This window comes from Scleropages formosus, chromosome 23, assembly GCF_900964775.1.
Source record: "Scleropages formosus chromosome 23, fSclFor1.1, whole genome shotgun sequence".
NCBI lineage: Eukaryota > Metazoa > Chordata > Actinopteri > Osteoglossiformes > Osteoglossidae > Scleropages > Scleropages formosus.
Window position 1 is genome coordinate 2,896,694 of NC_041828.1, and position 12,582 is coordinate 2,909,275.

At 43.0% G+C, this 12,582-nt stretch overlaps 1 protein-coding gene across 2 annotated transcripts in view; it reads right to left on the reverse strand.

The window, feature by feature from the left end:
* The window catches only part of csmd2 (CUB and Sushi multiple domains 2), a 246,732-nt gene that overhangs the window by 4,503 nt on the left and 229,647 nt on the right, over positions 1-12,582 (reverse strand). Inside the window, exons 59-70 of one of the 2 annotated variants that reach the window (XM_029248162.1) lie at positions 10,964-11,143; positions 10,127-10,300; positions 9,764-9,937; positions 8,819-8,892; positions 8,588-8,699; positions 7,573-7,752; positions 6,201-6,266; positions 5,020-5,181; positions 4,803-4,915; positions 4,012-4,099; positions 1,882-2,020; positions 566-742 (exon numbers count right to left, since the gene is read on the reverse strand). In XM_029248162.1, coding sequence (XP_029103995.1) covers positions 583-742; positions 1,882-2,020; positions 4,012-4,099; positions 4,803-4,915; positions 5,020-5,181; positions 6,201-6,266; positions 7,573-7,752; positions 8,588-8,699; positions 8,819-8,892; positions 9,764-9,937; positions 10,127-10,300; positions 10,964-11,143 — 1,622 coding nt within the window. In that variant the 3' untranslated portion in view covers positions 566-582. Of the gene's footprint in view, positions 1-565; positions 770-1,881; positions 2,021-4,011; positions 4,100-4,802; positions 4,916-5,019; positions 5,182-6,200; positions 6,267-7,572; positions 7,753-8,587; positions 8,700-8,818; positions 8,893-9,763; positions 9,938-10,126; positions 10,301-10,963; positions 11,144-12,582 lie in introns of both variants that reach the window. The other variant, XM_029248161.1, reaches the window with a different exon arrangement.

The following is a 12,582-nucleotide window of genomic DNA, read 5'->3' on the forward strand; positions in this document are numbered from 1 at the left end:
AAACTTTCCGTAAAGTTCAACACTGGCGACTTATATTCTACATCCTTTAGTAAATCCTTGGGAAAGGCTATAAAATATTTAGCTAAAGAACTGGAATGAAGCAATCTGTTCTTCTCTGACTCAGCAGTTTGTTGTTCGCTTTGTCCCGGGGCAAAGCGGGGAAGTAGGAAGGGTTTGGTCTCTCCGGTGCCGGGTTATTCACCAACAAGCATCCTTTTGCAGGGATCGCCAAGTAAATTAGATGAGGGGATCAACTAATCAAATGAAAACCAGATGCACCTAAACCTGGGCAGGCAGATAGAGACTCCCTTGGCTGTAAGACATCAGATATACTTTTAATATGGAATTTTTTTACATGCTTTCTGTCATAATTGAGGACTGGGATCAAAGGGAATCTGAGTAAGAAAAAGGGCTTGGCTAATGACAGGGAAAGGATGTCTAAGGTTTTGACAAATCTCAGGTGTGGATCAGAATCATTCAGGTCATGAGTGTGACCTTGCTTCAAAATCTCGGGTTCTGAAACCCGCAGGTCCATCTGAAGACGGCACCGACGGTGGTCGCTCACCTTGAGGAGAGAGAGCGCTATACCGCCGTGCACACCGTACTGACGGTGAACTCAGTCTCGTTGGCCATGATGTCAGTGGGCTGGATGTTGCGGTCATACATGGGGTTCTCGAAGGTGGCCCTCCCATTGGTGTTCTCGTGGCCCCCATAGCCATTGAATGGGACCTTTGGTCTTCTCCTGGGCGTCGGTAAACAGAGCACAAGGCTTTTAACGGAATGTAGAGACAAACACTAATCACTGCAATTGCATTTGACTTCTTCTTCACAAGCTCCTATGATGTATGCCAGGGCTTTTCAAACTATGTTCCTGATATGTCCAGATATCCTTATACCTTTAAAAGCTGAGAAATGAGACATATGGCAAGTTTAAAGTTGAATCATCTCATGCACTGCTTGGCTCAAACCGAACCTTCCTGGAGTTGACCGTGAAGGACGATAGGTCAATAGATCTGATACAGTGCACACAAAAACACATTTTTGACATATTCATCACCCATCTGGGACCATAGCTGAATAGCCCTGATATACAGTGCACACAAACAGATACTTTGGTATGTTTATATTGCTCATCCATGGTTTTGGATGTTTAGATGCACAACCCTGACATATATTATGCACAAACATATACACCTTCAGTATATCCATCATGGTTTTTTAAAAATAAGTTTAAAAAAATCAGTTTGGAAATAAGTCGAGAGGGCATATGTTTTGTATTCACCAAGCATGTCTCCACATCAAGGGGTACAGCTCTGTGTTTTGCAGATTTAACAATGACTCATGGGATTGAAAACCAGCCAACATTTTGTCTAGCATTTAACTTTTTCCCCTTTTTCTTTGTCAAGTCAGGCTATAAGACATCACTTAGTCATTGTTTTACACTTTGGGCTAAAGTTAGTATTAGCAACCAGGCTCTTGGCCCAATGTAAAGGTGTGTCAGGGGTTTAATAAGGCTTTCCCCAGGTCTGGTTGTTTGACCGATGGACCCTATTAATCCACACAGACCCTTTGTCTGAGCAATCTAAAATTAATCTACCACACTCTGAAGAAAGTGTGATTAACAGACGTGACCCAGGGTTTAATTTTATTTTCTAAGCTGTTATACAACTGACCAGCAGAATTCTTTAAGGCCGTACAATAAGAGGTGGACCGGACATTTCTATATGTGAGAAAGAGACTGATGAGTATATCATCATCTGGTAGTACTGAAGGCAATTAAAGAATGAAAGGAATCACTGTGATGTGTGATACTTCTGTGTGACCACAGTCAGTCTAGCATGGCCAGGTCTGATGACCACTGCAGAGAGCAGAAAGGCACACCTGTGTTTGTACAGGTAGAGCGCAAACCCAGCGATGATCATAGCAATGAAAGGCACTAAGATGGCCGCTGCAACAGAGCTGCTGTTGGAGGCAAAGTTGTAGCCGGTGCTTGTTCGGTTTGGGTCCACGATCTCCGTATCTGTTGGGGGAGGACCAGAATGGCAGAGTTAAAACAGAAATAAGACCAGGAAGAGCAAATATCTTCATAGCAAACACTGGTTCTCAAACTCTAAATCTGAAAGCTGACTAATGACCAAGACTCAAAGTATAAACCAGAGCAGTCAGTTACAATTAAGAGAATAATAAAGAACGGAAGCGATATGAAGATATTGTTCTTCACAGAAGCAACAATCTGGATTATATTGATGAAAAAAGCCTAAATTAAATGCAAGCAATACTGACCTTGCTTTCACCACTACTGCTCAGAAAAGCGAGAGAAGTGAATGCAAAAAGAGCAGCTCATCACTCTTTGGGATAACTGCCTCTCACAGACTCTGTCACACGGCTTTAACTAGGGGGCGTGGGGGAGCTGTTTTTGGAGACGTCCAACTCCATTATGCCACCGATGATTTTTAATTATTGACTTCGGGAAATCTACATTAAGTTTTCAATCGAGGGGGAGCGGCCGCCCCGCGATGGAATAACAGGCGGCACACCTGTTCGAGAAACAATGCCAACCATCTGAAATAAAGTCAATGCTTCAGCCTTTAAAAAAATGAATTATGAGGCTTCATTACGGTGTTGAGTGGAGTGTTGATTTGGCCAGCCGCTCCCTCCTTTGTTAATAAGTCTGCTGTTTGCACAATCTGTCCCAGCTCACACAGGGAAAGGCCCAGGCATCTGCCATTTAGAACATCACGTCTGTTTCCTAGCGGAAGGGACGAGTGGTGGAATTCTTTGGGCCTTCTTGACAATTCCTGCAAATGTCCTCCACAGCTAGTCTGATTATGCTAATTCGCAAGCCTTCCTCTGCTTAGTGTGGGGATGGAGATACCCACAGGAGATGAGATGGAGACCTTCTCCCATGCATTCATCCATCAATCCGTTTTTAAAAGTGCTAGTATGAGCCACAGACCATGCCAGGAAGAATGCAGCATGGAACTGGACACAATGTGGAAAAAACAAAACTTTAAAGTCAAAGTATTCAGAACACATGGGGGTGCGGTGGCGCAGTGGGTTGGACAGGGTCCTGCTCTCCGGTGGGTCTGGGGTTTGAATCCCACTTGGGGTGCCTTGCGACGGACTGGCATCCCGTCCTGGGTGTGTCCCCTCCCCCTCCAGCCTTACGCCCTGTGTTGCTGGGTTAGGCTCCGGTTCCCCGCAACCCCGTATGGGACAAGCGGTTCAGAAAGTGTGTGTGTGTGTGTATTCAGAACACTACATGTCATAAAACCAATTTTTATAATTTTATAACCAAATGAGGTCTTTCTGGGTCACTAAAGTAACAACACATTTTTTTATTAACTCAAAGGTCATCAAAATTTTTCAATATCATTGCCATAATTATCATTGAATCGTAAACTATTTAATAAGTACAGATCACGGTGACAACCAACTGAAAGGTGTACAGCCCTTTACAGTGCCAAATAGAAGAGTTATTAGTCTATTCTACTCCTTTTGTTTAATTGCCACAATAACCTTATTAGTTGAGCACAATCTGATAGACTTGTTCAGTTTTCCACCCTTTATACCTGCTGAACCTGTTTAGATAAGAGCAGTTCAGCTCATGTCTGACTCCGCAAGGAGCTGAACTGACACAGAGAAAAGTACATTCAGCCATACCGCGAAATTGCCAGACCCAAAGCATTTGCTCACAAATACCCGATTCCCAAGCGTGATGAATATGTCTCTGTAGAAAGCTCTAGGATCCGAGGTAAAAATTTGCCTCGCAGAAAAGTAATCTCTCGACGAAGTCGGGCCTCATTGAGAAAGTACAAAGGCGAGCACATGGAATAACGCGTGAATGTGTTATTTCTTGCCATCCACAACAAAAGGGTCCACCAAGTGTGACCACAGTGCAGAGTAGTCCTTAGAGGGTCAGTGTGTCATAGAATTTTATTGCACACCAAATAAATGGTAATAAATACAAAGTAACAAGTGCTTGAAAATAGTCTTGTGCAGCATTCTTACCAAGTCTCTGCAGTCCAAACTGGCCAAACCCTTTCCCTCGGACAAAGCCCTGGTACACAAAGGAGTTTGAAGACGCCATGTAGGAGACCTAGACAGCAAATGGGAATTTCTTAGATATCTGATGATTAAAATGATATCATCTGGTTTCACTGTACCAGATCTGCAAATGGCATCATTATTTTAAGACAAAGACACCTTACAACAAATTGGGAGTCTCACCATTTCCATCTTGTTTCATGGACACTGATTCCCACATGCACATCAAAACCCTCACCACCTTGTGACCTGCTTGAATTTTAATTACTACCTTGCTGCCGCTGTTATTTGATGGATGTGGAACGAGGCATCTAGCACTGATTACCAGGCATTGATTCCACTGACATTTTAATTAACAGGAAATTTCACCAGCCTTTTCTACCAAGCACCAGCTGGTGGTGGGGGATGTGTAACATGTGCTAAGAGCCCTTGAAGAAAGTCACGGTACTCGTTTCAGAATGTGGGGAGTAGCTCCTTTCCTGGTCCCCATCAGCCCCCAGCAACCAGACATTCCCTTTCAACCCATGCAATTAAAGCAAAGAAATGTCTCCAATGCTACTCCAGGACTTTTGTTAAGACGTCCTTTTTTTCACGTAGCCAGCTACTCTTTATTCTCTTTTTGCTTTCAGTCATTTCAACGCTTGTCATTGAGAGTACTCAGTTCGCACCCATAGCCACCTTGCTAAGGAACTGGTATACACAGAAAACTGTTGATTTCCATGCCAGAGATTATAATGAGAAGTGCAATCACTTACATGACCGTCCAGTGCCCAGTTTTCACTTTTGAACTTGTTGACAAAAATTTCCACAGGCCCCCGGATCTGGTATACCTGGAGCAGTAAGTGGGATTCTTCTTTTTTGTAGATGCCTTCAGGAGGGGCGAATCACAAGAAAAGGAATTTTTAGTCAGGGACTGCACTCCTTCCAGGAGTGGCAGACAGAGTGGAGATTTGACATGGGTGTTTGGCTTACCGGCCAACCTGAGCTCGACTCCACTGTGGTCGATGAGCGTTCCGTTGACACGGTTGCCAAAGGGTTCAAAAGCTGTGATGCTCAGCATGGCTGGCTGCTTCTTGCCCAGGTATTCGTAGGAGCCCCTCCACAGGGAGTTCTTGGCAAAGACCCCCCCTGGAACTACACACATCATTACATCACAGGTAATTCTAGAGTACTGAACTAGGCTTGCCACTGAAAAATCCAGAACATCAAGTGACAGAATTTGTTATTGTACCATGGAGCAAAGTACACACACACACACACATTTTCAGAACCGCTTGTCCCATATAATATCTATGTAACAATGAATAATATATATCAACTTGTAAGCTTTGTAAGCAGTTTTTGGATGTAGTGCAATGTAATATAATGTTATTTTATATTGTTTATTCCGAAGTACCTTTGACAGACATATTCATATTTACAGGTGGATATTTACAGAAGTTCTGTAGTGTTTTGATTTATGCCTGACCCATGCAAATTAGTACTCAACCGTGATGTCCAAACAAGACACAACAGCAGAATTATTCTCAAATCCAAACTCTACCCAATTCTGTCAAGATACATGAAAAAATTATCGTCATGGCTTTCTGCTCTAGTAGAAGACAGGACGGACAATTGCATATAATGCTTCCTATTTCAGCAAAAATGCATGACTGCCATCTTGCATCTCCACCACAGGAATGATGCCACCGAGACTTTTGAAGCAGTGACCATCTAGCACCATATAGTCACAAGTCCATGTCCTTAAGGACTACGGTGCTGGACTTAATGCTAGATTTTAGACAAGGAGTCACACATTGCCAGTGATTAGCAGAGAGCGGCAATTTTCAGTCTGATATATGATTATTCATCAATAATCACTTGCAGTTCACTACTCTTCTCCTCTTATCAGTCACTTTTTTCAGAGCAATTTAGATGGCTGTCAAAGAAAGGCACAGCAAGTACAAACAATTCCTCATCAGTGGTGCTCTAAATAATTATGTTTGTTTATGCACTGAATCATATAACCATATTGCACTGGTTGGCTCATTGAAGATCAGATCCATCATTTTCTCTCTTAAAGGGTAATTTGATGCCATAACCCCCTCAAAGAGCAGTCTCCCAGTTTCATCAGAAGTTTTCTCAGAAAGCAGCAAAAGAGAGATAGGATATACCTGGCATTTTGGCATTGGGGGGCTCTTGGACAGTTCCAATGGTAGTCCCACTTGGCCGGATATCAGCTGTGAAAATGAAAGGAAGTTAATAACTGAAGCAAGCTTCCTTTGGTTCAAAATCTCATATTCCAGCTTTCCTGCCTGGCATGGACATCACGGGAGCACATGAATGAGTCCCCCACTGAATGAGTGAGGATGGTGGACAGTCAATGTTCCTGTCTCTATTGTGTCAGCTAAAACTCATGAACTCTAACATTCATTCATTTAACTGGCATTTTTGTCCAAAGTGCCTTGCAATAACAGAAATACTATACTAAAGCATTTATAGTTATTAACCAGTTTATACAGCTGGGTGCTATTGTGATGTCATAAATGGGATACAAACAATTCATTGAAAGTACATTGTTTAAGAGAACAATAGAAAGACCAGGGACTTGAACCCAAGCTTATGGTGACTAGATGACAACTCCAACCACTATGTTGTCTACTGGCTTCATAGCTCAAAGAGCCTTAATAAAAAAAATAAAGATTTCCACTACTTTGAACTACCCTCGGTGGAAAAATCACCTGTCAATGGACATCTTTCATAAGCCATATTGTTTACGCTGTGTCACATCACATGGTTGATGCAGGGGCCAGATGTGTAACCAAAAATCACTGGTTAATAGCAAAACGTGGAACTATACAGTACATTTCAGATGAAATACCTCAATCACCACCACCCACTCCATCTTACAAAACATGAAGCATTGACACGTTCTGAAAAGGCACAAATTGGCTTGAGGACGTAAGTGGTGTGCCTGTTGCGACTGCTTATTGAAGAGCAGGTATCGGCCGCAGCCTTCCTTTGTGAAGACAAAGACCCATGGCTGCATTTCTGAGTGACCCGATGGGAAACTGAGTAGCGTGATCAAAAGATTTTGTCTAGGTTTACAGAAAAGCACACAGCCATCACTCTCTATTGTTAATGGGACCGTTATAGCCTTTATAGTGCAAACACCATCAGCAAAATCATTATATTTCCTGCTGACCCAGTTATTTAGATCCGCTGGACTCAGTATCAGTTTCCCTTTGTCTATCTCATCACAGCAGTTTGGATCACCTTCAATTACCTGAGCGTCTGATTTTTTTGGTAACAAATTTACTGGCTTATTCACAATGAATCAATGAAAAAGAGACAACTTTTTCCTTAACTTTTATATACTTTAATAATTTAAGGGCATCCCTCAGCAATGAAATGTCAAAAGTATGTGCCATGAATATTTATAGAATTCTACATATTTCATGTCTTTTATGCTTTGATTTGATACCAAAGAACAGCTTATACTCGGTTATGACCATGACTTTGTCCACTGATGGGCCTTCTACATACGTGCACACAGAGGGGGCTTCCCCGTCCAGCTTCCATCTGCTCGGCAGGTGCGATGTTCCGAGCCGCCAGCCAGATAAAACCCACGCTGGCAAGAGTAGATGAGCGTATATCCAAGAGAGGGCAGCTCAATGGCGCTGACGTCGGCCTGGGGCGGGAGCTCTGGTTGGCTGCAGTGGTGTGCTGCAAAGACACAGAATGAAAGTGGGGGTATGATAGTCATAGAATATCAGATAATTGCATGAGACTCACCTTTTTAGCTTTTTAGCAGGCAAACATACAAAAAAAAAGCATCCAGAAGATGTTTAAATCTGTTATGCTTATATATTACTATTCCAGTTTGAGTGCCCACCTTGCTCTGTGCCCAACATTTTAATGAATGAAGACACTTAATAGCATTAATTAGATATTATTGACATCAGAGGGAAGAACAAATGGTCCGTTAAGGCTTACAGGAAAAGCTGGTGAAGAGATCAAGGCTAAGAGGACGTTCTCAAGAAGTTCTCTAGCTCTTTAAGCAGAACAGGATAAAACACACAACCTGTATGCATTGCAACCACTCATAATAAACCATGTATCATAACGCAGAGAAATACACTCTGATGCGGTGAACCATGACATTGCTGCAGCCCAGATTGCAGCATCAGATGCGCTTGTGGCGATAAGACACCATCCAGTCTACACAGTCAGCTCATAAAAGCCCAGAACGCCGTGTCAGCTTGGACAAGAAAAGCCCAATTTACCTTACCCTGCAGTAGTGTTTAGTTTTTTATTTATTTTTTTTATTTTTACACTCACTTTAGGAAGCGTAAGCAGCAACTTCATGCTGAGGCCTCTGAAATATACTGGTTTCAGTGGTGTGTGTGGGAGAATGAGTGTTTCTGAAGGTGGGAATAAGAAAGCACAGCACTTAAAGTGTGATTATCTTTAAGGTTTTAATTACCCTTTCGTTTCAAAGGCTCCCCAGTGCTTGAAAATGAAGAAGAGTAGCAAGTAGGAGAGAAGGAAGAGCGTTTACCGATACACTCGGGCTGCACTCCACTCCAGGTGAGGTTGGGTAGACAGGTGCGGGTAGTGGAACCCTGAAGCAGATATCCCTTCCTGCAACTGAAGAAGACAATGCTTCCGATCTGGAGGGAGAGGGGAGAACATGGAGGGTTAACACCTGGGATGGGTTATGCCACGGCTGAATTGTCTTGATACCAAACACTCTACATTATACACACGCCACACTCACTGTTCCCAGTACCTGGAATCCCTGGGTGTTGTTCTGGTATCCAAACAGAGGGGCTCCTGGATCAATGCAGGTCGTGTGGCCTGGGTCTGGAACAGACAGGTGTAATGATTACATTTACATTTATGTTTATTCATTTAGCAGACACTTTTCTCCATAGCGACATACATTTCATAGAAAATACAGTTGATGATGTCAGCAATAGACTTACAGAAGTGCCTCATTGCAAGTAGGGAAAAAGGAAATTAAACACAGTTTTTCTGTGTTTACCAGCCAATTATTTTACACATTGTCTGAACCGATTGTCCCATAGGGAGTTGCGGGGAGCCAGAGCCTAACCCGGCAACACAGGGCGCAAGGCTGGAAGGGGAGGGGACACACCCAGGATGGGACACCACTCCATCGCAAGGCACCCCAAGCGGGACTTGAACTCCAGACCCACTGGAGAGCAGGACACAGTCCGACCCAGTCTGACCCACTGCGCCCCCCTGCTCCCCTCCCAATTATTTTATACTTGCCTTAAAAAGTTGTCCTTTCCAAATCTGATCTAATTGAACAGTCGTTCTATATCCTGAGTATCATTTATTTAGGAACATGGCAGGTGAAATAACAATGATGATTTGGGCTTATAACTCAAGAAACATGGGTTTGATCAACAGACGTGAGGCCTGTTTAATTACATGAATTACCAGAGTGAAAATACTTTCAAAATTGTATACAAATACAGAGAAAAAAAGTCCAGCTGTTAATTATGTAAGCCAATGTGGATAAAAATGTGTGCTGAGCAGCCAAAGTAATTAATAAAGTTGGGTTCATTATTTATAATATTTAATGATTTATGGTTCCCTAGCTGCAGTGAAAATCAAGTGTTTGTTTTTTGGTTTATGCACTGGTGTCTAAAGAATGGATGTTTTAGCTTAAAGAGTTAAAGAGGTCAGAGATCATGGGTTGCTGCCTCACCAATACATGACGGCTGCGTTCCACTCCAGGTACCGTCAGCTTGGCAGTAGCGGCGGGCCGAGCCCACCAGGACCAATGGGGGGAGGCAGGAAAAGTGCACGGAGGAAAGGTAGGTGAATCCACGGTCTTCACGCCTTCCTTGAGCAGGAACTCCTGGGTCACCGCAGAACACAGCTGCTCAGAGAAAGGGGGTCCGGGGAATGGCGAGGCAAAGGGAGGCAAAGACAAAGGAAGAGGGAGGGAGCGCTCACATTAAAAGAAATACGTTTCATATGGTTTAGACAGTGAAAATACAGAACACTGAGATAACTCTTGTACTTACTATAGCAGTAATAAGGTAAGTTGTGTTTAGGAAAGACTCACGAAAGCATTGGGGTCTTTCTCCACTCCAGTTCCCAGTGCCCTGGCATGTGAGAGTAGCAGGCAAGGAGAGCTGATACCCTTCAATGCATGCATAGCTTATGCTGGAGCCCCACTGGAAGTCGGCACCCACCACATGCCCATTAGGGATGACAGGAGGTGGCCCACACACAATTGCTGCAACAGCAAAGGCAGAGTGGCTTAAAGTCAATGTAGAGTCAACGAAAAGTCAACAGAGAGTCAATGCAGGGTCAATGGGGAGTCAACAAAGTGTCGACAGAGGGTCAACAAAATTTCAATGCAGAACATTACACCAGCAAAGCGACACAGAGTCAAAGGAAAGTGATACGGAACGATTTGAGACTGGCATCATGAAAGCAGAGCTGCACAGACTCAACAGAAAATGGTGCTGTGTCAATATACAGCCTGTGCAGGGCTGCAGTGTTGAAGGAGAGTGGGGGATGGTGAATCAACAGAGAATGGCATTCTTGCTGTAAATTTGAAAGAAAGAAAAATGCAAAAATTTCACATTGACTGAATGCTTGCAGCTGTTTAACATGAAAGTATAATATTAAAGATGTCTGTGCTGAGTGTTGATGCAAATAAAGAAAGGAACTGACATGTGGAAATTGTACTTGGATGAAATCTTACAGCTGTTCCAAATCCTATAGAAAGGACCTCGCTGATGGCATTTTTAATCAAGGTATGTGAAAGATATAAATTGCATTATTATCCATTGGCTAAGGTATAATAATAATAATAATAATAATAATAATAATAAATGATGTAATAAATGATGGCTTTCCACTGGCTTTCTGGATGTGACTCTTAATATAGTACCTTTGCATATAGGTTTGGTTCCATTCCAGGTGCGGTCCTTGGTGCAGATGAGACTGGAGGCACGGTCAGCATCCATGGTGAAGCCTGGCGAGCACTGGAAGGATACTGTGTGGTTGTAGGTGAAATCACTGCCCAGGCGAATACCATTGGCTGGTACCCCCGGGTCCCCACAGTTGATCACTACAAAAATGAGTAGGTAGACAGACAGAGAAAAAGAGATGTATCTAAGCTGCACATCCCAGACATGAGTGCATCGTGTAACCTATGGGAACCTAACAAGAAACAGAACTTTCAAACTGAACATGAATAACCTGAACTGAGCTTTTAAAATAAAATTAAAGAAGGAGTGTTTTCAACCATGAAATACTGCTTCAATAATGATTTGATGTTCTAGGAAGGAGGTGCCGGGATCACTCTGATGGTTGTCAGTGCTATCAGTACTGATGACTTCCTTTTGGACTCCATGGAGCTCCTGTACTAAAGGAAAATGGTCTGCTGCCTGTACTCTCTGGCCCCACCCTCATTACAGGACAGTGGAATTGTCTCACCAGGTTGCAGTCAGTCCAGCTACTTTTCATTGTATCACCTCACTTTGCTGAAGTTTACTGCAAATTTGCAAGTTCCCATCTTAGCACTTGAAAGAGACAGGCACCAGGGACAATGGCTTCCTTCAAGGGGAAGATTAATAGAAGCTGTACTAGAGCTGCACATTCACCGGTGAGACCTTCACAAAGGAGGCTTACAAGAATTAGCTGAAGTTATCAGGTCCAACCTAGCTTTGCTCTGGATAGCAGTCTAATATGGCTTTTACGGGCTCTGAACACACCTGATATAATCTTGTTCACTTGGGCCAGTTTTATTCAGTGCAGCAACTCTCATTTTTTCTTCCATTAACAAGATTTTTGGAGTGTTTAACAACATGTTAAATTGTAGATGGCTGAAAATGAGAGCACCCAGATCACACACGCAATAAAAGAGAAGATTTCGTACCGATCCCAGAATTCCAGGCCAATTAGTCTGAAACCCATCTTACTGAAAATATTGAACACTCAAGAGAAAAAATTCAGACATTCCTGAAAAGTAATGGCATGGGTGAGGATACTAGATTCTCCATCAGTGATTGTAAGGGTTTCAAAGTACCAGGAAGCAACATTACTCCAAAACATTACCCCACTAGTAATGAGTGCACATACATATTTACACAGCAAATATATTACAGCTAACAATATCAAGATAGAAGAGAATATATGCACGTAGCAGTCTGAATTTCTGAGACTGATATTCACACTGGTGAATGGATATGACCTACATGGAGAAAGTCAGGATTACCTGAGTTAATATGCTGTGGGATCTAGTCTGGCAAACCAGGATGTGTTGCCGTGGAAACAGAGCTGGCTCATTATAGCCCATTCCTTGGTAAGGCCTGAACTTAAGCTAAAGCCTAGACCTTAAGCGTCTTTGAAGCAGCATCCAGCAGAGAATGGTTATGTACAGTGGGGGCTGACCACAGTCTCAACAGTGGGCATGATTTTCATCACTGTTGGCCTGGGTAGGGAGGGCAAGAAGACACTGTGCGTGGCAACCAAATCATTCAACATAGCACCAGAGGGCTAAGCCAA